This window comes from Thalassophryne amazonica, chromosome 18, assembly GCF_902500255.1.
Source record: "Thalassophryne amazonica chromosome 18, fThaAma1.1, whole genome shotgun sequence".
In the NCBI taxonomy this organism is placed as follows: domain Eukaryota; kingdom Metazoa; phylum Chordata; class Actinopteri; order Batrachoidiformes; family Batrachoididae; genus Thalassophryne; species Thalassophryne amazonica.
The window spans coordinates 68,766,539-68,794,336 of record NC_047120.1 but is presented as its reverse complement, the minus strand read 5'-3'; the positions used below and the strand labels follow the sequence as shown (position 1 = coordinate 68,794,336).

The following is a 27,798-nucleotide window of genomic DNA, read 5'->3' as shown; positions in this document are numbered from 1 at the left end:
GTTCTGCTGGAGGTTTCTTCCTGTTAAAAGGGAGTTTTTCCTTCCCACTGTCGCCAAGTGCTTGCTCACAGGGGGTCATTTTGACAGTTGGGGTTTTTCTGTAATTATTGTATGGCTTTGCCTTGCAATATGAAGCGCCTTGGGGCAACTGTTTGTTGTGATTTGGCATTATATAAATGAAATTGATTTGATTTGATTTAACCATCCAGTCCTGGTGATTTGTTTGGTTTCAATCGTTTTATTGCTTTGCTTAATTCCTGAGGTGATATTTCTGTTGTTAAGGTTTTTTTGTTCTTTTTGAGGTAATATCAAATTGTCTAATAGTGTCTTAGAATGATTCTTGTTACCTTGTTCTTTTAAAGCATATAATTTTTGATAATATGGTGCTAAACATTCTCTTATTTCATCTTCTTTGTAAGTGATTTTGTTTGAGTCCAATTTCCTGATTTTATATACAGATCTTTCAGCTTGTTGTTTTTGGAGTCTGTATGCTAAGAGTTCTGTTGATTTACTTCCTGTTTCATAAAAACTCTGTTTTAGAATTTTTTTTTTTTTTCTGAATCTGAGTCTGTAATTCTTGGTTTATTTCATCTCTGATTTCTTCTGTAAAGTTTCTTTTTGAAAATTTTTCTTATGTTCCCCCTCCAGTTCAGTCAGTCTGCTCTCTAAGTTTTTGAGTTTTTCCTTGTCTGATTTTTTTGAGAAGAGTTGCTTTTGCAATTAATTTACCTCTTAATATGCCTTTACAGGCATCCCAAAGTATGTTTGGGGTGACAACCTCATTGTCATTATCCTCCATGTACCTTTTGATATCTTGTTTTATTTCTTCTTTCATTTTCCCTTTGAGTATACTGGAGTTGAGTTTCCAAGTGAAAGGCCTTTGGGTTTTACCAACATCAACTTTCATAACAAATGGGCAATGATCCGATAAGTCCATTGTTCCAAACTGGCAATCTTTCACTCGGCCAATATTCTTGTTGAACATAAAAAAATAATCAAGTCTTGAATAGGAATGGTGAGTTGCTGAGTAGAATGTGTAGTCCCATTTGTGGGGGTTCAATTCTCTTCACATGTCACCTATTCCCATTTCTCTTAGAAGTTTTCTTATTTTCCTGTCTATATTATTATGAGACATCTGTTTTGAAGAATCCTCTATTGGATTCAATCTGGAATTAAAGTCCCCTCCACATATAACCATGCCCTTTGCTTTAGTTATTATCATATCAAACACATGTTTATAGAAGGCCCATTGTCAACCCGGTGGTGCATGTACATTAACAAAAGTTATCTCCATGCCATTAAGATTTCCCATTACCATGTTATATCTCACTTCTTTATCTTTGCATTCAGAATTTTTCTCAAAAACGATCTTGCTGGACAATAATGTTGCGACACCTCTTTTACATCCTGATTTAAATGAAGCATAAAATATCTGATTGAAGCCCTGTTTCTTTAACTTGTCATGGTCTCTCTCTGACAGGTGGGTTTCTTGAAGGAAAACCACATATACATTTTCATTTTTCATCTTTCCCAATATTTTAGACCCTTTTATAGGGTTTAATACTCCTTTAACATGATATGTTCCTAAATGTACAACCCCAATTCCAATGAAGTTGGGACGTTGTGTAAAATGTAAATAAAAACAAAATACAATGATTTGCAAATCCTCTTCAACCTATATTCAATTGAATACACCACAAAGACAAATATTTAATGTTCAAACTGATAGACTTTTTTTTGTGTGCAAATATTTGCTTATTTTGAAATGGATGCCTGCAACATGTTTCAAAAAAGTTGGGATGGGGCAACAAAAGACTGGGAAAGCTGCTGAATGCTCAAAGAACACCTAATTGAAAACAGGTGAGTGTAATGACTGGGTATAAACGCAACATCCCCAAAAAGCTAGCCGTTCACAAGCAAAGATGGGGCAAGGATCACCACTTTGTGAAGAACTGCATGAAAAAACAGTCCAACAGTTTAAGAACAATGTTTCTCAACGTTCAATTGCAAGGAATTTAGGGATTCCATCATCTACAGTCCATAATATAATCAGAAGATTCAGAGAATCTGCAGAACTTTCTACTCGTAAGCAGCAAGGCCGAAAACCAACACTGAATGCCCATGACCTTCGATCCCTCAGGCAGCACTGCATTAAAAACCAACATTGTGTAAAGGATCTTACTGTGTGGGCTCAGGAACACTTCAGAAAACCATTGTCAGTTAACACAGTTGGTCGCTACATCTACAAGTGCAAGTTAAAACTCTACCATGTAAAGTGAAAGCCATACATCAACAACATCCAGAAACACTGCTGCCTTCTCTGGGCCCGAGCTCATTTGAAATGGACAGATGCAAAGTGGAAAAGTGTGCTGTGGTCTGATGAGTCCATGTTTTGAATTGTTTTTGGAAATCATGGACGTCGTGTCCTCTGGACAAAAGAGGAAAAAGACCATACAAATTGTTACCAGTGCAAAGTTCGAAAGCCAGCATCTGTGCTGGTATCGGGGTGTGTTAGTGCCCATGACATGGGCAACTTAGACATCTGTGATGGCACCATCAATGCTGAAAGGTACATCCAGGTTTTGGAGCAACACATGCTGCCATCCAAGCAACGTCTTTTTCAGGGAAGTCCCTGCTTATTTCAGCAAGACAATGCCAAGCCACATTCTGCACGTGTTACAACAGCGTGGCTTCATAGTAAAAGAGTGCGGGTACTAGACTGGCCTGCCTGCAGTCCAGACCTGTCGCCCACTGAAAATGTGTGGTGCATTATGAAGTGCAAAATACGACAACGGAGACCCCAGACTGTTGAACAACTGAAGTCATACATCAAGCAAGAATGGGAAAGAATTCCATTCAACTCTGCACCACCTCGTTGAATAGAACATTCCATCTTTCACCTCATGAAATATTCTTACCATTGCACTCACAGAACTCCATAAACATTGACTGTTTGTATACTATAGTGCCCTGTTATTTCAGAGAATGTGTGGAACATTATGTTCTTCAGTGTGCTTTGTGCTGTCAGGATGTAGGATTACTCTGTGTTCCAAACGTGAAAAAGAAGTCAGCAGGCTACAGGCCTCTCTCTTATCATGCAGTTTTTAATGGAATAGTTTGCCTGCTAAGATTAGACTGTCACACTGCATTGAATATTTTCAATCTAGGCTTAAGATACACTTGTTAGCTCTGAGGATAGGAACTGGCCTGCCAATAGGTAGACCTGGGTTCAAATCCTACTCATGCTACTTGTATGTGTCCCTGGACAAGATACTTAATCTGCATTGTCTCAGTCTAACCAGCTGTAAAAACGGATACTGGCCTTGGCTGGTGAAGTAAATGTGAAGCTCTTATTAATCTTTCTGAGGTATAATTACCTATACAATTGTTGTATTCATTCATTTTATACTTATCATGGTATGTAATAAAGCAGGTGGCGCTGTGTCATTTGAAGTGTGTACTTCACTGCTGCCCAACTGTGTTCTTGGACACTTCAACTGCATCATCATCAAAGTCAACCATTACATGCAATTCCAACTACTGCAACTATACCGATCTCTTGCAAAAGAATCATAAATGATTTATGAAATACACAGATAAGAAACAGATGAATGAATGCAATTTATATTTCAGAATAATGTTTCTTTAAAGATAAACATTTACCATAGATAACATTCTATATAATTAGGATGAACACCAATGTAAATATATATCATGATCTGTATCAAATCGTGATAGATGTATAGTAATGCCACATCCACCACACCACGGGGCCATCCCAGATTCTGGACAGCAACCACTCAGACAGATAACTGGTTTATTTGTTACAGTAAGTATCCAGTAAAATACATCTGTCATTGTACTGGATGAAACAAAAGGTGTCCTCTGCACAGTTTGGGCACAACTAAACCACAAGCAGCAATGGACAGCCACATTTCAGCACCCAGGGACCAACTCTACGTCTATATCAATCCATCTGAGCATTCAGATGGACTGAAAATAAAGCGGTGTTAATGAAGTTGCCATACTGCAAGAAATAGAGCTACCAACTTGATTAAACTGACAAATTCCAAGCTTGTTCAGCCTTGGGGGAGCTTTATTCATTCCGTGCCCTTCTAGTTAAATTCATTCTTCTCACAGAAAAGCCCATTTTCACTTGATGCCAGAGGCAGAGAGGAGTAGTGGCAAAAAGCCAACGTTTGATGCCTCTAAATGAGAAATTGCTAATTGATTGACGAACTTCATGTCATTTTTATAGCCTGAATAAAGATTTGGTTTCGAGAAGCTACAAGTTAAATGGGGGTCTCTGGCATTATTTACAAGTCTAGCTGTGGATGGAAAGAAGCTGTTTTTGTGTCTTGAAGTTTTAGTCCTGATGGATCTCAGCCGTCTGCCAGATAGTCTATCGGCTAATGTAAATATTTAAAAATTTTGGGGAGAGTCTTCACTAATGTATTCAATTTATTAATTTATTCTAAACGCTCCATAAAATAACAAAACTCATGTTGCCAATTTTTCTGAGGAGGTTTAGGGTATTTGCAGAAAGCAAATTCATGGGTGTGAAAAATGAGAAAAAAAGTCGACCGAAACTCTATATCATGTGGCTGTAATAGACATATAGTGACTTAAATTGCTGTAAATTGTTGTTCTCAAGTTATTCAGTATAATAACACATTCAACAAGTACGTAAACACATCATAAATGCCATTTTAATAGTTATGTTTCAGTTTCTATTTAGTTTCTCGTGTCCTTTCTCTGCAATTCTTCTGACCTAGTTCTCATCTTCATCAAGTTCCTCATCATTCTCTGATGGCAGGGAAATATATCGGCACAAGTGTCCCATTCCCTTCCACAGTGACAGAGTTCTGTGCAAGCAAGCTTTTACTTCTTACAGATCACCGTCTGGTACACTTCATCGAAGATTCGCTGCTTGCACCACAGGTACACTTTGCTAGCTCTAGCACACAGTCTGGACAGTACAGGCATCAGTTTACCACCTTCATGTTTCCAGCACAGATTGAGTGGATCAGGGATGACTGGGTAGAGAATGATGTCCTGAGACCAGATGTTTGCCTGCGGGTGAGCTCGTTGAATATGTTTGGCCCATGCTCCAGGTGTTGGTGGAAGTTTGTCCACTCCCTGGTCAGGTTTCAGTTGCCTGAACAGAAGCCACCTCAGATCTTTAGCTTGTGAGACTTTTACTGTCTTTGGGCAGAAGAGCGCACACAGAAATGCTTCACAGCCATCAGTGACCTCTGTTGATGGTTTATTGCCAAGACCCAGGTTGATGAGGGCAGAAATCACCCTGGGTTCTGCAGACATGAAGGTATTGAAGCATGTCACCTTGCCTTTCCCTCTGATGTGCCCTGTGGTGTCATACCCTGACAGCACATGCCAGCTGATGAGGGTGGCTGCATTTCTAGGTCCAAGAAGAGCATCATGGATGAGCTGCAACAGGATTATGTGGCGGCGGTCTGCAGTAATATAATATTTAATTATATTACTAGTATATAATATTATATTTATACAGATCCTTGTTGAAGTAATCTTCTACACAGAAACAATGTGTGGAAAATTGAGGTTTAAAACCATATTTCAATTTGGTTTCAGCAAACCAGAAAAACTAGAAACATGACTTTTTGCATTTAGTATAGTCTAAAGATAGGTTTAAGCAGTGTTGCCAAAATTCTACCCCAAATTTTTAAAACTTTATTTTTTTAACATTAACCAACAGACTAAGAGGGTTGGTGACAATAGGTTTCTGACCTGGGTGAGAGGGATCAGCCACAGTCTTACTTGCTCGCCTCAGGGCCCTGGAGGTGCACAGGTCCTGTAGGGATGGCAGATTGCAGTCGATCACCATCTCTGCTGCATGGATGATAAGCTGCAGTCTGTTCCTGTCCTTAACAGTGGCAACAGCATACGAGATGGTGATGGAAGAGGAGATGATGGACTCAACGACAGCAGTGTAAAAGTTCGCCATCATTGTTTTTGGCAGGTTGAACTTCCTCAGCTGCTGCAGAAAATACATCCTCTGTTGTGCTCCCTTGATGAGAGAGCAGATGCTCAGCTCCCACTTGAGGTCCTGCGTGATGGTGATCTCCAAGGGAGGGGGGGGCAGGACTGGGTTTTTCTGAAGTCAACAACCGTCTCCATTGTCTTGAGGGTATTGAGCTCCAGATTGTTTTGTCTGCACCAGGACACCAGGTGATCAATCTTCCGTCTGTAGGCAGATTAACCCCATCAGAGATGAGTCCAATGAAGGCTGTATCATCTGCAAACTTCAGGAGCTTCACAGACTGGTGACTGGAGGTGCAGCTGTTGGTGAACAGGGAGAAGAGTAAAGGGGAAAGAACGCAGCCTTGGGGGGATCTGGTACTGATGGACTGTGTGTTGGAGACATGCCCTCCTAGCTTCACATGCTGCCTCTTCTTGGACAGGAAGTCAGTGATCCACCTGCAGGTGGAGTCAGCCATGACAAGCTGAGAGAGCTTGTCCTGCATCAGAGCCGGGATGATCAAATTGAAAGCAGAGCTGAAGTCCACAAACAGAATCTTGGCTTAGGCTCCTGGGGAGTCCAGATGCTGGAGGATGAAGTGGAGTGGCCGTGTTGACAGCATCATATACTGACCCATTGACTCTGTGGGTGAACTGCAGGGGATCCCGGTGTGGGTCAGCGATGGCCTCGAGGTGTGTGAGGACAGAGCGCTCGAAGGTCTTCATCACCACAGAGGTCAGGGTGACGGGTCTGTAGTCATTAAGTGCTGAAGTTCTTTATTTGGGGGACGGAAGTCGCAGAAATCTTAAAATTAATAGTGCAGCAGATAAGTGAATATTTACTGAGGGATCCTTCAAATGATGATGCAAGCACCAAATCTGGCATACATCCTCCTTAGACATTACTCTTTTAAAAATTCCGGGTACCTACGTGAACTTTCAGTAGGTGGGCAAGAAGAGGTCAATTGAAGTATTATACAGGGGTCAAAATTTAAAAATGCTCCAGTCATATTGAAAGGTATTTCATATTATTTGTCTGATCATAATGATTCCAAAAAGGTATAGTTTGGACTATCTGTGAATGAATGTTCCAGAGTTATGGAGTAAAAACAGCAAGAACAGTGACAAAGGTCAATTTCAATTTGTACACGGGTCAAAAGTTAAAGTTACTCCAATTTTGGTAAAAAGTGATGCAAATTATTAGTTGGGTGAATACAGTTTTAAAAATGAATAGTTTGCATCATGTATCATGCTTAGTTATGTTACAGGGTAGCATATGTCACATGTCATAGAATCCAATGGATGCTGATATTATTTAACCTTTACTTTGCAAACCAAGCACCCAACAGTCAAAACTATTCCATGTATTAATCCTATTAGCTCAACCAGTAATTTGCACCACTTTTTACCAAAATTGGAGCAACTTTAACTTTTGACCCCTGTACAAACTGAAATTGACCTTTCTCAGTGTTCTTGCTGTTTTTACCCCATAACTCCAGATCATTCATTCACATAGTCCAAACTATACCTTTTTGGAATCTTTATGATCAGACAAATAATATGGAATACCTTTCAATATGATTGGAGCATTTTTAAATTTTGACCCCTGTGTAATACTTCAATTGACCCCTTCTTGGCCGCCTATTGAAAGTTCACGTGGGTACCTGGCATTTTAAAAAAAGTAATGTCTAAGGAGTATGTGTGCCAAATTTGGTGCTTGCATCACCATTTGAAGCATTTCTTTCACTTATCCGCTGCACTATAAGAGGCATTCAGATGACACAGTAATTTGTCATCTGACAATTGCCTTTTGTCATAAAAATAGTGAGAAACAACTTTTTCTATTCTAGAAGGTCCATACTTAATAGTCAAACTGTTATAAATGTTATAATATTATGATATATTTAAAAAAAATCGTATATGCGTTAATATAAATTTTGATGTGAATACAAAATTATTTTGTGGAACATCCAGATTTCTATGCCAGATGTTATCAGAGCCCTTTCTGCTCTTGCCATAATAGTAGTTATAGAGGTCAAGATACGACTGACTAGTATGGAATAAAAATTTCATTTAATAAGCTTAGTTTATCAACTGACCATGCAAGGCATTGCATGCATTATGTTCATTTACTTTGTTGTATGCAGGGCTGTGCATGCACTACAATTACAGATAAAAAATATACAGTCTCATTAACATATATGCTTTGCAACACAATTGACATCTGGAAAAACACAAATTCATAACAACAGACTATAATACAATGTACTTGTAGTTCTTCTTTGACTGACCAACTGAATATGCAAACGTTGCACAAGGCGCAGTTAAGTGTAACCCATTATTTACTGCTCCTCTTCATCAAAAATTTCTCCCCTGCCTCCTCCTCATCAGAATCATCAATTGGATTATTTGCATCTTCATCTGCATCTACCTGTATAGGTTCCATGTTGTCAGTTTTTGCATTGGCATAGGTCTGTACACTGAAGACCAAGATTAGCACAGCATTCATCATCAGTATCCTCTGGCTTGCACTTTGACTGCGTGCACTTGCAGAATGCCACTTCAAGCACACTTTCTGGTGCTTGGAATGAGCCTGAAAATGCTGCCTTCTGATTGGCCAGAATTGCCACACCAGGAAGTGCCCGGCTTTTATAAAAACCATTGTACATGAAATTGCTATTAGAATGAATGAATTTTCAGAAAACTGGGACAACAGCATGAGGAGAACAAGGTGTTTAGGTATTTTTAATAATATTTTGCAAATTATCATGAATTTTATTCCCAAAACCAATTATGGTATCTGGTACAAACATGATAATTTTACATGGCCTGCTGACTAAATCTGGTGGCATATTTTGAAAGCCCACATATGACTTAATTTATTCAATAATAATTATGGGTCTATTTAGCAACATTAAGCCAGAGCAGAGGCAGTGTCTCTGATTTTCTCCCAGTGACCTTTGGTGTTCATCAGGGATATGTTCTGGATCCTACACTGTTCGGTGTTTGCACAGACTGAGTGTTGAGGAGGGTTGTACAGAATGGTGGTTTGGCCTGTCAGCATGGAAAGGTTTGCTGACCTTGACTTTGCAAGCAAAGTTGTGATCTTTGCATAAACAATGTATACCCTGACTGCAGCACTTGAGAAATTAAGTGAGGAATGTCAGTGTCTGGGTCTGCAGTTGTACTGGATCAACAATAAGATCCAGGTTTTCAATGGCTTCCTGAACTCAGACATCTGTATGTGATGAAAGTTTTAAATGAGTAGAAATTCACTTCACTTAGCCTGTCAGTGATATTCATGTCTCTGAAGATGCCCCGAGAAGAGCTTATGGAGTCATGAGGTTGCTGGATAGAGGAGTTTAGCAATGCAGATACCCTTCCAGGACAACAAAGGCCCAAGTCTTTAGGGTGTTGGTGCTTCCTGTCTTACTGTATGGTTGTGATACAGTGAGGCATCAACTGGATATGTTTGATACTAGATATCTGAAGAGGATCGTTGGCTACCACTGAAATGAATTTGTCTAATGAACAGTTACTCAAGGAGACTCAGATGAGGAGTACAAAATTTCTGTTCAGTCATTTTTTTCCAAGAAACACAAAGCTTCTAACTCTCATGAAGTTAATTAAACTATTCAGTGTGTTCACTGATACTGTTGTTGAAATCCTAATGGTTCCACAGTGTGCCAGTTTGCTAAATAGGACCATGTTTACACAAGTACTGTCCTAAACACGAGCCGTTGAAGAACCAGAACTTTGTTGGGGAAGTGCAGTTTCCCAGTGAGTGCTCTGACCTTGGCTGTTCCAGTTCAGGTTTTCCTCTGCATTTCTGAGTTGGGCATCGATATCCCTGAGCTGGCCCTGAATCAGAGGAAGCTCCACACTGAGCACAGAGAGCATCACCTGCAGCCAAACAGGAAGAAATATACTGGACAGAGGTTTGTACAGAAGTATAACTGTAATATAAAAGGCCAAGCAGGCCAAGCAGAAGATGGTATGTCTCCCTGATTAAAGCCCCTACTTCTGGATTGTTGCACATTGGCATGACTTAATTGTACTTGAACTTTGAGCAACCTGAAGCAATGAATCACTGTAATTTTAAAATGTAATCATCTTACGTCACCGGCTGTGTGAGTACTTGTCCTCTGAGTTAATTACATTACTGACATTGTTCCATGTTACTTTATTAAAAGTGCCATTTTGCCCCCAAGTCCAATTTTTGTTTTGGGTAATGACAGAAAAATGTGTGATGGCAAAGATGAACATATTTTATATTCTAATTCTTTTATTTAAATTCTTAATCCAATATCTTACTGTGTATTTTCATATCAGGATGATCTCAGGATTAAGTTCAAATATTTCTGCTTTCTACAGAAACAGCAATCACAGTAGTGGATCAGAATAAACATATTAATTACATATCCAGTCAGTTTAACAAAATAATTGGCAGCACAAAACACTTCATTATAGAACTGGTGAAGACAGTGCAACAAAATCAGATTTTCTGCACTATGAGGTGGCGTTTGAGGCGCACGCTGGGAGTAGATGGCACAAATCTGACAACATGACCTGAGGGAAGAGCTGCAGAAATACAGAATTTATCCACTGAGGACCATAATTATCCACAACAGATTCAATGGAAATTGTATTTCTGTTTGATTCTTGCAGAGTACCAGAGATGGCTTGTAATACAGTAGAGAACCTTCGTAAGTTACCTTTGTAATTCTTGTTTGTGATTATACATCGACAGCATTTAGGTCATAGGTTTTGACATTTGTAACTATGTGGTTATATTAGAGGAAGAGTCTGAAAAGGTATGGGTTATATATAAAAGTCAGTTGTGGGTATGTATATCTACCTATAATGTAATATGTGGTGTAGTATGTTATGTGTGATATGTAATGTAACATATACAGTATAATATATAGTCACAGTGTCCAAATACGTATGGACCTACCTATCTTGCTTCTTGTCTGCAATGCCCAAATCGTTCACAAACATTAACGCCTACACAGCAAAATCACCAACATTACATTAACACTGCCAGTGTACATACGGTCCCACTCTGACCAGAGTAGGACCGTATGTACACTGGTAGTGTTAATTTATCACTCATCATCATCATCATCATCTTCAACCGCTTATCTGAGATGGGGTCACGGGGGCAACAGTTCTAGCAGGGGACCCCAGACTTCCCTTTCCTGTGCCACATTGACCACCTCTGACTGGTGGATCCCGAGGCACCCCCAGGCTAGTGTGGAGATAAAATCTCTCCACCTAGTCCTGGGTCTTCCCCGGGGTCTCCTCCCAGATGGATGTGCCTGGAACACCTCCCGAGGAAGGTGCCCAAAAGGCATCCTTACCAGATGCCCGAACCACCTCAGCTGGCTCCTTTCAACGTGAAGGAGCAGCGGCTCTACTCCAAGCTCCCCAGTGATGACCGAACCTCTCACCCTATCTCTAAGGGAGACACCAGCCACCCTCCTAAGGAAGCTCATTTTGGCCACTTGTACCCACGATCTAGTTCTTTTGGTCATGACCCAACCTTCATGACCATAGGTGAGAGTAGGAATGAAGACTGACCAGTAGATCGAGAGCTTCGCCTTTTGGTTCAGCTCCCTTTTCGTCACAACAGTACGGTAGAGTGAATGCAACACCGTCCCTGCTGCCCCGATTCTCTGGCCAATCTCATGCTCCACTGTCCCCTCACTCGTGAACAAGACCCCGATGTACTTGAGCTCCTTCACTTGGGGCAATGCCATATTCCCTACCCGGAGTAGGCAATGCATCGGTTTCCTGCTGAGAACCATGGCCTCAGATTTAGAGGTGCTGATCCTCATCCCAGCCGCTTCACACTTAGCTGCGAACTGATCTAGTGAGTGTTGGAGGTCACAGGCCGATGAAGCCAACAGGACCACATCATCTGCTAAAAGCAGTGATGAGACCCTGAGCCCACCAAACTGGTAACCCTCCTGCCCCCGACTATGCCTCGATATCCTGTCCATGAATATCACAAACAGGATTGGCGATTTTTTTTTTTTTGCCTCCTTGCTCTCGGCCGAGACGGTCGCATTTTTCTCTTCTCCCTCCCTCCTTATCTTTCCTGCTTCTGTGGCATGTCTGTGAGGCTGCCAGCTTTGCTCTTCTCGAAACAGCAAAAATGGATCTGTTGAAGTGGTCTCTGAACGCAATTGACACTATTTTTTCGACAAGACACTCGAGAGCGGAGGACCCGACCTGTCCTTCCGGGACACATGTGATGGGCTACGTGATGGACAGTTGGAGGAAATGGCAGGTCATGTGCCTTTACACGCTGTCTGTGGAGGACGTCGAAGATGTGTATATATTTGGCATTTTGGTGACCGGGTTTCTGCTGTGTGGAGCGGGCATAGCGCTGGTTTACCGGAAAATTAAGAAAGTGGAAGCGGCAATAATTGGCCCGTCCAGGCTGCCCCATATGATTGATTCGATTGGAAGGGCAGTGTCAGCTCAGTCGGTGGGTGTTAACTGCCGGGGAGATTGCTGTGCTGGAAAACCGCATTGATCGTCAGTAATGACCACATCTCCTTTCTTAATTCAGATGTATTGGAAGCCACTTTGTCTCAGACTGTGGAATCTTTCAGGCGTCTGCTAATCTGGATTTTCATTCGGCTTCCCAAAACACAGCTGCACTTCAAGGCCGCTGTGATAAAAACCTCCTGGAGAAGAACAACGCTCATGCCTCACCCCCCCCCCCCCCCCCGTCTCCCCCCCGCCCTCAGCTTCTCCAGCTCTGACGTTGACTGTGGACAGTGGACTGTTCAGGGCTGGGCCCCTCCTCCCTCCAGTTTGGTCGAACAAGGCCGTTGATGGCGCCTAAAGGCGGCCTCTGGGTGTTCTGTCTGATAACTGGACTCTTACAAATCTCGGTCGTCGTCTCTCATCCTGTTGTTGTGTGTGATCATTGTTCATTGTGCTGATGGGTTTTTTCCTGCTTTGCTGCTGCGTGATTCAATGCAGCAGCTATGAAGGTTTTTCTCTCCCTAGTTTTACCTTGTGTGTGCTTTTTATATGTGTTCATGTACCGGGCCGGCTTATGTGTGTGTTATGTGTGTGTTGTCTGTCGTCATGAGGCCGGTCAAGGTTTGCTCAGCCCTGCTGTTGACCTAAAGCAGGGATATACATCTGGAGCTGGTCCCCGGGCGCCTAAAGGCGACTTCTGCTCCTAACTGGCAATTAGGATGGGTTAAATGCAGTAATCACATTTCATTGTGCAGGGAACATGTTCCTTTGTGCATATGACAATAAAATTCTTTTGAATCCTTTGAATCCTTTGACAAGCTGCAGCCCTGGTGGAGGCCAGCCTCCACCAGAAACGAGTCCGACTTACTGCCGAGTACCCGAACACAGCTCTTGCTTTGTGAGTACAGAGATTGGATGGCCGTGAGAAGGGACCCCCTCACTCCATACTCCCGCAGCACCTCCCAGAGTATCTCCTGGGGTACCCGATCATACACCTTCACCAAGTCCACAAAACACATGTAGACTGAATGGGCATACTCCCAGGCACCCTCCAGGATCCTTGTGAGAGTGAAGAGCTGGTCAGTTGTTCCACACTGACAGTATGGAACAACCGACCATCATTTTAACACTGTCAGTGTTAATTTTACACTGGTGATTTTACTGTGCAATACTAGCTTGATAAAGGCATTCATTAGTTAAGATCATTCTGCAGTGAGAAATATTAAAGATGGGTTTAATGTGACTCAGTTCCATTTTTATGCTACTGATGACTTAAATGAAAGACAATTAAATCACAAGTTGCCTCGTAACCATTTACCTAATAAGAAGAATGGGATGGGGCAATGACCAAATATTTAGGAACTTCACTTGGGTTTGCCCAGTCACCGTACTGTCATAGGTAAAGCAATCATAAATGTCTACAGAATGTCACACCCGGGCATCACTCAGGTACTCTGTTTTCATTAAACATAAAATTTATTTTAAAGGCTTTCTAATAAAATTTATTCACTACTATACTACTAGTTTGATGCCATCAGGGTGAAAAAAAAAGAGATATTCATTAAATCAAATGGTGAGGAATTTTGTCCTCTGACAAAGATTGGACACATGTTTAAATAAAGTTTGAGAGGGGGGGAAAAAATGCTGCTTTTTTATTGGCCAGGGGTGAAAACCTCAGAATAACTGGTTATTTTTTTATTTTTGATCAGCAAAACCAAGACAGAAAGAGATTCACAGACATCTGACCCAATGCAGACTGCAGGCCATGTACATGCATGTGCCTGTGCCTATGGTGAATCAGCAAAGTCTGCCAAAGCAGAACAGATCTGATTGTGAAGGTTCTGCTACTAACCTATAAAATTATTCATGGACTGGCACCTCCCTACCTAGCTGACCTAATTAAACCTTACCTACCGGCCCGGGCTTTACATTCTCAGGGTGCAGGACTACTTTGTGTCCGTAGGGTGAATAAGAAGTCTGCGGGTAACAGAGCTTTCTCTTATCATGCCCCTGTTCTGTGGAATGATCTCCCTGCGTCAATAAAGCAATCAGATTCTGTGGAGACTTTCAAGTCCAGACTTAAGACGCACTTATTTTCCCTTTCATATGGCTAGCATACTGGTGCAGTTTTGTTTTACGCTTTTTACTCTTTTAATTCATGTTATTAGTAATTGAAGAGGGCCGCGGCCTCAACTTCACCTAAATTCTGGGTCTTTTAGTGAAGTTTAGGGCTAGCGGCCAGCAATCACCTTAGTATTTCTTCTGTTTTTCTTGTTGATTAATGCTGGCAAATTATACAGTATTTTTTGTCTTTCTGATGCCTGATTCTGTTTATTCTCTATTTAAGGTGCAGCTCCATCCAGAGATGGAAGTTGTGTTTGTGTTGGCAATCCTCCTGTCCTGTGCACCAACAGCAATTCTTGTATATTCGTCCGTGAATTGTTCTGTGAATTATTTCTGTAATTTATGTTTGTAGCATGGCCCAAGCAGAGGGTCACCCCTTTGAGTCTGGTCTGCTTGAGGTTTCTTCCTCAGAGGGAGTTTTTCCTTACCACTGTTGCTCTGGGGGTTGGTAAGGTTAGACCTTACCTGTGTGAAGCGCCTTGAGGCAACTCTGTTGTGATTTGGCGCTATATAAAGGAAATAAATTGAACTGAAACTGAAATTGTGAACATTAGCAAATTAGGTGTGAATTAGAGGGTGACACGAGAGTAGTTTTTCACTCCTGCCCCATCCCACTCCCACAGAAAAATTCCTGTCCTATCCCAACTCCGGGCCAGAGTAATAAAAAATTCCTGTCCCATCCCACTCCTGGTAAAATGACTCCCACTCCCATCTTGCTCCCACTCAGAATGACTCCCACTCCTGGACCGCTCCCATTTTTTCCTTCTTTTAGTTTATAGGCAATACACTGAATTTGATTCGATTTTCTCCCCATTCTTTTTTAGATTACTTTGTCTTCTGCAGTTTTATTTCAGAAGATATGGCAACAGGAACAGTTCATCTGTGGTAATATAGGGAGGCACTTATTGCCTTAATCCAAATTTTAAAAAGTCACTAAAAGGCACAAAACATAAATAATGCATGGACTGTGGTCTATTGTTTTTCAATAGACCAGCTGCTAAGTCCACAGCAAAAAATAATAATAATAAAAAGAAAACACGGGTCACACCATGCCTACCTCAGTTGAATAAACCCAAACATAACATATAAAGTTGCATTTTACTAATTTACTGAGCAATTGTTTCCCTTAAAACAGTGGCACTACTTTTATGTTTTAAAATTGCTACAACAATGACAACAACAACAACAAACTGCCAAGCAAGAAAGAATTGTCATCAATGAACAAACATGCATAAAGGCATCATTACCTTCACAATTCACATACTGTACCTGAGTTTTGGAAAAAGAAAAAAAAAAGTGCATATGATGCAAACATTAAATAAAAAATACAATGGCCATATCAGTCTACTTTCTCACTCTTCAGCACACTTGAATATTTGTCTCTCTGCAAGAAAACACTGCCCAGAAACTAATTAGGGCTACTAACTATCAGAATCATCATGTTCAACTAACATCTAACATGTTCTTACCTGAAATGTTGCTATGTAGGAAAAAAAGTGCATCTACATTTTCTGGATTGAGAGTGGCGCGCTTCTCCTCACATTTAACAAGCAGCATACATCGTGTTAACACCGTCACACTCGACTCTCGTGAAGTTCAGTAATATTCGCAACTTCCCTGCCAATTCTGTGAGCTTAAAAGATAAGTCGTTATTTCTGACTTTACACTGCAAATCACTTTTTAACACACTTGTTTTAACACACGGCTGGAAACACTGTTGGCTTCTGGGCTGTGTAGTTCTTTTGACTTGTGTTACAGTGTAGGCTTACTGAAGGGAAAACTACAGAATGGCAGCACCTGTCCTTTGTTTTCTTTTTTGTCCTATTAGTTGATTCCCGCTCCCGTTAACTTTTTATCGTGTACTGTCCCAATCTCGTGATAAATAGTAAAGTTGACTCCCATCCTGTGGGAATCTCACAGGAATCCCGTGACCCGTGGGATTCCCGAAAAAATGTCAGCCTCCACTGTGAATGGAAGAAAATGCTTTTTGTGTGCTTTTAAATATTCAATACTGCTTACAAATATGTGACAGCAACTAGTGTTTTTCCAGTTCTTAGAGACAGTGAGCGTGCTTGAGAGAGAGAGAGAGAGAGCACAGATGAATCTGGGAAGGAGCACCTTGGTTAGATTGGAATGACAGCAAGAAAAATTTGAATGTGCATGCACTAGGAAGAGGGAGAGTGCAAGAAAGAGCATCAGTTCCAGAGAAAAATTAAGCGTGTGTGTGTGTGTGTGTGTGTGTGATCCTGCTCTGGACAGTTGACAGCATTTGAACGGCACATAAAATAACAACCTTGTTGTATTGGGTCACAGTGAGCTCCAGACTGGCCACATACTGCCTCAGCTGCTCCCTGTTGGTGTAGATTTGCATTGCTGCATCAGGAATGGTCTCAATCTGTAGGTCCCCCAAGTATTTAATTTCACTCAGCACAGACGTCAGCTACAGAGGCAAAATAAAACATGTCAATGGTCATTTTATTGTGATACTGAAAATAACCCTCAAATTTAAACCCGTTTAAAATTTTTACTTGGAATGCTCTGGTTATAGAAAGACAGAAAGCTGTGCATAGAGAGTGCTCTTCTTTATTTCCCGGTGTAGTGTCACTGAACAACTCACACTCTCATGTCCCAAAATAGATGGATTGCTGGTTTGAGTCCCAGTAGAATTTGTTTTGACTTTCACATAGTGTGAAAGCCTTTACTAATTATTCATCCTATTCTTATCTGATTTATATTATCATTAAATACTGACATTCCCAGCTGGCTTGGGAATGTGCAGGATCCCCCACGAAGTGGTACAGAATTTGACCAAGGACAAGGAAGTGTGGGATGAGCTGCCTGCATTACTGGCACAGAGACCCAGGCTGAGATAAGTGACAGAAAACAAATGTATGAATAAAATAAAATGCAATGATAAAATACCCTCGGCTGTATGAGCATTGTCTTCTTTATAATTTGCACTTGTTTAATTGGCACTGTCACGTGGTAATTTCACAAGGACCACATGGGTTCTGCCATGTTGAATTAGCAGCCAGGGAGCGAGAGACTCTGATTAGCTGTCACCCCCTCCCCTTCCCCAAAAACCCCGGATTTGCATGACTTATAGCATAAAAATAGGAAACAGAATATGACCTTTTGACCTCTTAAAATAGGTCAAGGTTAGCCATCTTTGAACTTTTCCAAGCTCTGTGTCCCAAGAATGTTCCCTGTGAATTTGAAGACGCTGGCAGTAATAAGACTGGACTTATGCTGAGCACAGACAGATGAACAGACAGATGGACAGACGAATGGATGGACGCAAAGCCTTCGCAATACCTCAATTTCCCTCAAGGAGTGTTCCCAGGGGATCAATAAAGTTTTATCTAATCTAATCTAATACCCAAGGCCCATATTTTGATGGCCTTGGGCCATAAATACTGAACTGATGTACAATATTTTGGCTATATAGAATATATCAGTGTTTGCATGGAATTTACAACTACCAACTTTAACATCTCTTTTTAAGACACCTGCTGACGTGTATTACACCGATTAAAAAGGTGTATAAAATGACTATTTAAAGCTGTGCCACATCACCATGTACATATAAAAAGATGTTTCTGACAAAAGTGACTAATATCAGGATGTTTATCATCTCTCTTCCATGAGGATATATGTACACAAGGAGTTTTTTCCTCTTCAATTGATGCCTGATTAAATTCTTTACAAACAAGGATTGTGCATCAGATCCTATAATGGACACTGAAAAATTATGACATTATCATTCAGCAAAAACAAGATTAACATATATTACATCTGTAGTTTCTGTCTGTTTGCAGTCTTGGTCATAGCAAGTTTTTAAAAAGAAGACATGCTTAATATTTCATTAATGTTATGGACTCAGAAAATACTGCTGGGCAACTTAAAAGATTTTGTCAGTTTTCATTTTTCTAACAATCATAAGTATTTTCTTTGCCAACATTACAAGTTTTTTCCTTAGTATTTATAGAATATTATATTGCCAATATGATCAAAATTTGCCTCGCCTGTAAATGGTTTACAGCATGATGCACTTCATGTGAAAACGTCATAGATGCCGTGTTGGGCTTTTTGGGCATTGCTATTTTTGGGGGATGGAATCATTTGATTAGAAGAAATGTCCACCATGTCACTTCATACATTTGTGACATTTTTTTCCTGTTAGATTGTGTGCAACAAAGAGCACAAAAATAAAAGAAAATGGGGACAGGTGAGTGCCAAATGCAGCTATTTTCATTTATGTGTCTACTGTGCATGTTGCGTTTTTGTGATACGTTGTAGATAGATGGAATAAACAAACCTGAGGGCTGAAGTTGACTGAGATGAGATGAGTGGAGTTGTCTCTGATGATTAATGGCATGTTCAGGTTGTATTGAGAAGACTCTGTTACACTCTCAGCCCAACCCTCATACATCCTGGTGCTGTATCTACAATACAAAATAAAATAACGGAAATTAACAAAATTCAGAGATTATTTATAATTTCCTGTTCATCTAGGTATAAAATAGTTTTAAATTGTGTAATTTTGTGTATTTCTCCCCCTTTGTCAATCTCACAAATTGAGGCATTGCAACTCAGGAAAGTATTCACAGCACTTCACTTTTTCCACATTTTGTTATGATACAGCCTTATTCCAAAATGGAGTCAATTCATTTTTACCTTCAAAATTCTACTCACAACACCCCATAATGACAACATGACGTGACCATTCTCTGGCGAGTTTGTTTTGAGGGTTGATTTGACTTCTATGGGCCTTTTATAAAAAGGTGGAGTAAGTTAACCATGAGGGTTCTGATTCTGACATCATGTTGACATTATCATTATCAAAACTTTATTACAGACTCCAACGTCCAAATAGACATACTATCACATACAATACATAAAACAAACATATAATGTAAAAAGGTGTTATATCACCTAATATAAAAAAAAGTGCTTGTGCAAATTCAATAAAAGGCATCTAATAAATAAGAGCAGTAAAAAAATGCCATTTAAAAAAAAATGCATACACATTCTATAAAAGGCACAAATACCAATGTTTCCACATATGGGATTGGTATCTGACAGAACTACACCTTGGATTGGTCAACTGCATAATGAGATCATTGTGGGACCCCTGCAGTCTACATATAAACTCTTCTCAGGGTGGGCTGAAAGGTGTTTAACCCTAAATCACAAAAAAGCTTGTTGGCACTACTACCCCTGTAGTAGTCAAAATGATATACTACCCCTGGGCTTCTTGAGCCCAGGGGTAGTATATCATTTTGACGCAGAAATTCAAAATAACCACCATATAGTAGTGAGAAAATGTAACTTTTGAATGAGAGCACTTAGGATTATGAATGAACACATTATTACAGTGAAATTGAAGTACTGATACAATGTATAACAGTTGCAGATTGATTTAAAGTCAAGGACATGTATAAAGGTCAAGGTCATTCAAAGGTAATTTTTGAGCTTACACATAATGGTCACAGAATTGAGGACGAGGGCCATACTGGCTGTATATCTGTGAGTGTCCTATTGTTTAGCACAATAAAGGTCTTGTTTGCTTTAACTATGTCCACTTGCTTTTCAAGTTAATTAGTTGTTCCCTTTTTTGTATAATTTCATATCACATACATCTGATAGTAGTAGTTGTAGTAGATACTTGTTTCTTCTTCTTTCAGGGATTGGTATGAGTATAAAAGGCAGGTGCCTGGCTTCTTGGTGATGTTGACACCTCTCCCTGTTGATAATGTCCACTGTTCATGTGTCCTCCAGTGTGGTAAACTTTGTGATGAAACCATCAATTCCATTATCTCAACTGTGAAGTGGGAAAACCTCAAGAAAAAAGCCCTGTTGTGGAGGGGTCTTGACAAGTTTGGAGATGTTTATACAACCGTCAACTGGGATAAAGGTCCCACTGGACAATGTGTCCATGATACATGCAGGATGACCTTATGCAATACCACAAAACTGGAACAAGCCAAAAAAGACAGAGGTTGATGAATGCCAATCTCAATCGTCATGTATATCTGATGTTTGTTCCCTGGCTCCTGCTTCCAAGCAGCTGCGATCGAGTTTAGGGCCGATACATGACAAAACAAAATGTTTGTTTGAGGAACATGTCACTGCAGAGCCTTCTCCGAGACTATAACTCTATCATTTCTCGGTACGGCTTCCCAACATTTGAGGGAAAGTCATCCTACATCGACATCCTGACCTGGGAGTTTGATGGCAAGATCGGCTTCCATTTCCGCCTTCAGAGGAACCAAAGTGACCTAGTTTATGATATGTCTGGGGGCGGTTCATATGTTGAAGCAGCACTTTCCTCCACTGGTATCAGCAGTGAACAATTGGTGCATGAAGTGCACCAATTGTTCTGGCACTGTCAGGGCTCATGGTGGCTTGACACAGGAAGCAGTAGGAGACACATGCAGATACACAGACATGGTTGGTTGAGATGAATAAAAGGCTTTATCTAGTAACCAGGCAGGAGATTCGGTACACAGGTGGTCAGATAAAGAGGCAGAGGTATCAGGCATGGTACAGGCTGGGACGTGGTCCAACAAATGAGCTGAGCTCATACAAACATCGTCAAGGAATATAGCAGGCAAAAACAGAGGCAGAGTCAAAAAACAGGCTGAGTTCAGGATTACAGCAAAGCGGAGGTCGGAGCAAACTAGCAAAGTCAGAACACTAAGAAGCAAACGGGACATGAACAAAAGGCAATAGAGTGAACAAAGCCAACAATCGGGCAGTGAGCAGAGGAACTGTGAGGGCTTAAATAAGGGGCAGCCTAATCAAGGTGTAATAAGGTGCAGGTGTGTGGAAGGCTCTGGAAGGGGGCGTGACCGAGGAAGACAAGGGCAGGTGCAAGAGGGTGCAGTGAGACGGAAAGCAAAGTGAAATGGGGCAAGATTAACTAGTGACAGAAAAACTAGTGGTGAAAAACGTGACGTGCTCAAAACAATAATTAACGTGAGCAAAACATAAGGGGCAAAACTAAGAAATAACGTGAAAAGTCTAAAAGAGGAATAGATGAAAACTAATGACTATTAACCAAAACTAAGGGCTGGTGCTAGCCATTTGGGTGCCCTAAGCACAAATGCTTTGTGGTGCCCCCCTCCCGAAGTCAGCAATAATTCAGAATTTGTCAGTGCGGTTCTCTTTATTTCCAAAATAACTTCTCAATACTCAATATTAAATTAATATACTTATTTTAATAATAATTTATTAAGGTTTTGAAACAGTTGCAAATAAATAATTTTGAATTAACAATTGCACCAAACATGACAAGAAATATATATAAAATTTAAAACAAATTAATACCAACACCATTAATTAAACTGATTTGTGCAACCACAGCAGACTGAACATTGCAGTGAATTATGTAAACACAGAACAAAGTATTTAGCCTTGTAAACATACATGTAAGTCATAATGTGCAAATTTCTTCAGTAAGTAATATACATTAAGTATATCACTTACTGAAGAAATTTGCACTTATTAATCTCAACCTCGCACATCTGTCCAGAACATGGTGGAGAGTCCAGCAGGTGCAGTGAGCAAAGGGGAGAAGTCAGTGCTTTTAAGTGCTGCACGTCCACGACAGGGAGGGGAACAGGTGAAAGCGCGCACATGCTTAAGAGATGAACAACCCCAGTGAGATACTTGGCAGGTGGACAGATGCGTAATCCAGTGCGTAAAGTATCCAAAATTAATTCTTACGAGGAAAAGATCAGGGTTGCGGGTCTGTCCTCATGCAGACAGGAGCAGGAGTCAGATTTAGACCCCACGGGGCAGGGTCAGGGCAGCGCTATTGGAGGTGAGCTCCCTGCATTGGCTGATGGAGGAAACTGCAAGCTAGAGATGTGGGCACAGCACAGCGCAAGGCAATGTGTGATAAGAAAGGAGAGGATGGAAGGGAGGGAGGATGATGAGAACAGCTGTGACTGGCTGGTGAACTCGGCCACCCGTGACAGCCGCACTTTGCACCTGATTTTCTGGACTTCCCCGCAATCCTCAGCTGCTGGTTACCACCTGGCTGCTACAGTTCTCTGTACACTGTAGAAGTGCACCGATGACTTTGCAGGGCCTTGGAGAGGTGGCTGCAGGTTGGTGCGGAGGCGCATGGAGCTTCCAGGGAGCCGGCACTGGTGCCTGACAAGACGGGACTGGTTCTGTAGTAGCATCGGGTCATGGATCTGATTCCCCGGATTGATTCTGCGCTGTCAGCTTTCTCGAAAATGACCTCCGAGGAGCAGGCTTGAGAGGCAGACAGGATGTGGGAGGAGCGCACGGCCATGGAGACGCTACCGCTTCAGCAGACAGCAAAATGGAGCAGGGTGTGTCAAGAGAGGAATTAATGATCTCAGCCTCGAACAAAAAGTCCATCGGGTCCTCAATGCAGGTAGGAAGCTGACCTTGCTTGAATAGAGCTTTTATAATGGTTAGCTCAGGGAAGGCAGTGACCATTTCAGGCGCGGGGAGGAGAAGCTGGTCCAGCACAGAAAAAATGCACTGCTTGCTCCGTTCGCCTGGACTGCCTCTGAACTAAAAAAAAAAAAGTCTTGTATCTTAAACAAAAACTCTGCCTTGGATTTGGCCTTCTAGTAAAAAATGACAGAATGTTTTGGAGGGACCTGAGGGCTAAATTTTTTTTATAAAAGCCCCACAGAAGTCAAATCAACCCTCAAAACAAACTAGCCAGAGATTGGTCACGAAATTGAGGTTCTTGACCCTACTACGAAGAAAGTTTTTTTTTAATTTTTGCAAATTCATTAAAAATTAAACACTGACGTAAGTACATAAGTATTCACAGCCTTTGCTCAATACTTTGTTGATGCACCTTTAGCAGCAATTACAGTGTCAAGTCTTCTTGAATATGATGCCACAAGCTTGGTGCACCTATCTTTGGGCAGTTTGGTCCATTCCTCTTTGCTGCACCTCTCAATCAGGTTGGATGGGGAGCATCAGTGCACAGCCATTTTCAGATCTCTTCGGAGATGTTCAATCAGATTCAGGTCTGGGCTCTGGCTGGGCCACTCAAGGACATTCACAGAGTTGTCCTGAAGCCACTCCTTTGATATCTCGGCTGTGTGTTTAGGGTCACTGTCCTGCTGAAAGATGAACCGTCGCCCCAGTGTGAGGTCAAGAGCGCTCTGGAGCAGGTTTTCATCCAGGATGTCTCTACGTTCATCTTTCCCTCAATCGTGACTAGTCTCTCAGTTCCTGCCACTGAAAAACATCCCCACAGCATGCTGCTGCCACCACCATGCTTCACTGTAGGGATGGTGCCTGGTTTCCTCAAAACATGATGCCTGGCATTCACACCATAGAGTTCAATCTTTATCTCAAACCAGATAATTTTGTTTCTCATGGTCTGAGAGTCCTTCAGGGGCCTTTTATGTGCCTTTAACTAAGGAGTGGCTTTCACCTGGCCACTCTACCATACAGGCCTGATTGGTGGACTGCTGCAGAGGTGGTTGCCCTTCTGGAAGATTCTCCTCTCTCCACAGAGGAATCTGGAGCTCTGACGGAGTAACCATCGGGTTCTGACTAAGGTCCTTCTCTCCCAATCGCTCAGTTTAGACGGGCGGCCAGCTCTAGGAAGAGTTTTGGTGGATCTGAACTTCTTCCATTTACAGTTGATGGAGGCCACTGTGCTCATTGGGACCTTAAAAGCAGCAGAAATGTTTCTGTAACCATCCCCAGATTTGTGCCTCAAGACAGTCCTGTCTCAGAGGTCAAGAGACAATTCCTTTGACTTCATGCTTGGTTTGTGCTCTGACTGTCAACTGTGGGACCATATATGCAGACAGGTGTGTCTTTCCAAACCATGTCCAATCAACTTAATTTACACCAGGTGGACTCCAATTAAGATGTAGAAACATCCCAAGGATGATCACTGGAAACAGGATGCACCTGAGCTCAGTTTTGAGCTTCATGGCAAAGACTGTGAATACTTATGTACATGTGATTTCTTAGTTTTATTTTTAATTGATTTGTAAAAATCTAAAAAAAAAATGCTTTTGTCACATTGTCATTATGGGGTATTGTGTGTAGAATTTCTGAGATGATATTAATCCATTTTGGAATTTGATCACCTACCAACCAGCAAGAATTCTGTCTCTCATAGACCTGTTAGTTTTTCTTTAAGAAGCCCTCTTATTCTGCACTCATTACCTGTATTAATTACACCTGTTGAACTTGTTACCTGTATAAAAGACACCTGTTCACACACTCAATCAATCACACTCCAACCTGTCCACCATGGCCAAGACCAAAGAGCTGTCTAAGGACACCAGGGACAAAACTGTAGACCTGCACAAGGCTGGGATGGACTACAGGAAAAGAGGCAAGCAGCTTGGTGAGAAGAGAACAACTGTTGGAGTAATTATTAGAAAATGGAAGAAACACAAGATGACTGTCAGTCTTCCTTGGTCTGGGGCTCCATGCAAAACCTCACCTTGTGGGGTCAGGATGAGTCTGAGAAAGCTCAGAACTACACGAGAGGACCTGGTCAATGACCTGAAGAGCACTGGGACCACAGTCACAAAGATTACATTAGTAACACATGACGCCGTTATGGTTTAAAATCCTGCAGGGCAGCAAGGTCCCCCTGCTCAAGCCAGCACATGTCCAGGCCCATTTTAAGTTCACTAGTGACCATCTGGATGATCCAGAGGAGGCATGAGAGAAGGTCATGAGGTCAGATGAGACCAGAATACAGCTTTTGTGTATCATCTCCAGTCGTCGTGTTTGGAGGATGAGAACAACCCCAAGAACACCGTCCCAACCATGAAGCATGGGGGTGGAAACATCATTTTGGGGGGAGCTTTTCTGCAAAGGGGACAGGACAACTGCACTGTGTTGCAGGGAGGATGGATGGGGTCATGTATCATGAGATTTTGGCAAACAACCCCTTTCCCTCAATAACAGCATTGAAGATGGGGCGTGGCTGGGTCTTCCAGCATGACAATGACCTCAACCACACAGCCAGGACACCTAAGGAGGGGCTCCATAAGAAGCATTTCAAGGTCCTGGAGTGGCCTAGTCAGTCTCCAGACCTGAATTCAATAGAAAATCTTTGGGGGGAGCTGAATCTCAAAACCAGAAAGATCCGGAGAAGATCTGTATGGAGGAATGGACCAAAATCCCTGCTGCAGTGTGTGAAAACTTGGTCAAGAACTACAGGAAACATTTGACCTCTGAAAATGCAGACAAAGGTTTGTGTACCAAATATAATACCAAATTGTTTTTCTGTTGTATCACATACTTATTTCATCCAATAAAATGCAAATTAATTATTTAAAAATCATACAATGTAATTTTCTGATTTTTTTTTTAACATTCTGTCTCTCACAGTTGAAGTGTACCTACTATAAAAAAATTAAAGACCTCTTCATTCTTTGTAGGTGGGAAAACTTGCAAAAAAATACTTATTTGCCTCACTGTAAATCAAACCCAATTAAAAGAAAAACTAAAAATCATCAAAAAATATTATATTGGGCACATAACTTTGTAGAAGGACAACATTCATTCTTCATGTATGAAACCAACCAATGCAGAGGACAGTTTATAACATTATACCCATAAGCAACACCTCATTTCTTACATTACATCCCAAGACCATTTCGCTACACTGGAAGATCTGGGCTTTTATTTTGTAAGGTGACAAGTGCAGAAAAAAAAAATTGAACAGAAGCAACACAACAAATCTGCTAAAATGTGAGTGAGCCATCCGTTTTGTCGATCATCTGAGGTATAAGCAGCAGAAGCAGTCGCACATATTGAGCAGACAATACAGGGAGAGAATGAGGTGGGGGTATGAGGAGTGGGGTGGGACAGCAATATGGGGAAGGATGGGGGAGTGATATGAGTATAAATGTGCTGATTCATCTGTGAACGACTGGGAACAGACAATATGTCAGGGCTCTGTACGGCTATATCAATCTGTAAATAGCCACGATTATGATGAGAACTTCAGTGCGCACGGTGCGCTCCTTATTGGATTTCTGCTGCGAGCTTCATTTCCTGACAGTGGCACCGCAGACGCAGAGGCAATCAAAAGCCTCAGTCACGGTCATAAATCATGCTGCATTTTGTATGTGGGGGTAATGAGAGAGGATGCACGGCCTATTCCTGACTGGGATATGTGTTAGAATAACAGTGGAGGCGATGATTACAGCATAACAAGGGCTCTAATTTCAGATGGGAGTAAATTGAGGGCAAACAACTGGTGCCGTTTATCATTCCATTACTCTGAATAGGGGCGTGAAGTGATACGAGTTACATGAACACACCTAAATGTACCCTTTTATTTAGATTATTATTCAGCAACATTATGTGCAGCTTTAATAAAAATTACATAAAAGACATGGCCCTTATTCTGAAGGAAGGCTTATTGGGCCAGTGCCCCCCCCCACGTACATAACAATGACCACACATCTCAATCAAAAACAAATAAGAGGTGTAGTTTCTAATAACTTGTTTTTAATATTTTGACATATCCAGGTGCTGCAGGATAACAACTTCTAACACTGGCATTTAACAGAAAAAAAAAAAAAAACTTCTAATGACCCAGTGACACAAGTTTAGCTTGCTCATTGAACATTTTTACTAAAGCAGGGCAGGAGGCCTAACATTATTACTATGATTGTGCTGGTGGCATTATTATTTGCGTATTCATGCTGATGCTGTTGGGAAAGTGTAAGTACACGGACCCACAACAGGGGGCGCAAATGAACGGACAATAGAATAGGTCAAATAACAACACTTTACTGTTGCGAACGTGCACAACAAACACAACAGATTCCACAATAGATCAAAGGTCAAATTACAAGGTGTCGTGTGGGCAGGCTCGAAGATAGGAGACGCCTGTCCAAAGCAGAACCGGAACCACACGATTTCCTCCGCCACCAGACCCCGGGAATACTGGAGCCGCCAAGTCCCGAACTCCCAGGTGGCCACTGCCTCCGCATGTCGGACCTGGTACTGCTGGCGAGGAACAAAAACACAATTAAACGTGGGTGCGTCTGCACCCAGCAATCTGCACGGCAGGGAAGCTACCTCCACCTCTCGTTGGAGAAAAAGTCTGTTATCACTCACAAAAATCACAACAAAAAGGGCTTTCTATCAAGCAGTCAGGCTGAGGATATTACCTTTCAGGTA

The 27,798-nt window shown here is 41.5% G+C and overlaps 1 protein-coding gene across 1 annotated transcript in view; it reads right to left on the bottom strand.

Moving 5' to 3' along the window:
- Positions 1-27,798, bottom strand: part of dnah9 (dynein, axonemal, heavy chain 9) — a 396,633-nt gene that overhangs the window by 313,236 nt on the left and 55,599 nt on the right. The window contains exons 12-14 of the mRNA XM_034193818.1: positions 18,941-19,067; positions 16,916-17,062; positions 9,792-9,900 (exon numbers count right to left, since the gene is read on the bottom strand). Of these exons, the coding sequence (XP_034049709.1) occupies positions 9,792-9,900; positions 16,916-17,062; positions 18,941-19,067 (383 nt within the window). The remainder of the gene's footprint in view (positions 1-9,791; positions 9,901-16,915; positions 17,063-18,940; positions 19,068-27,798) is intronic.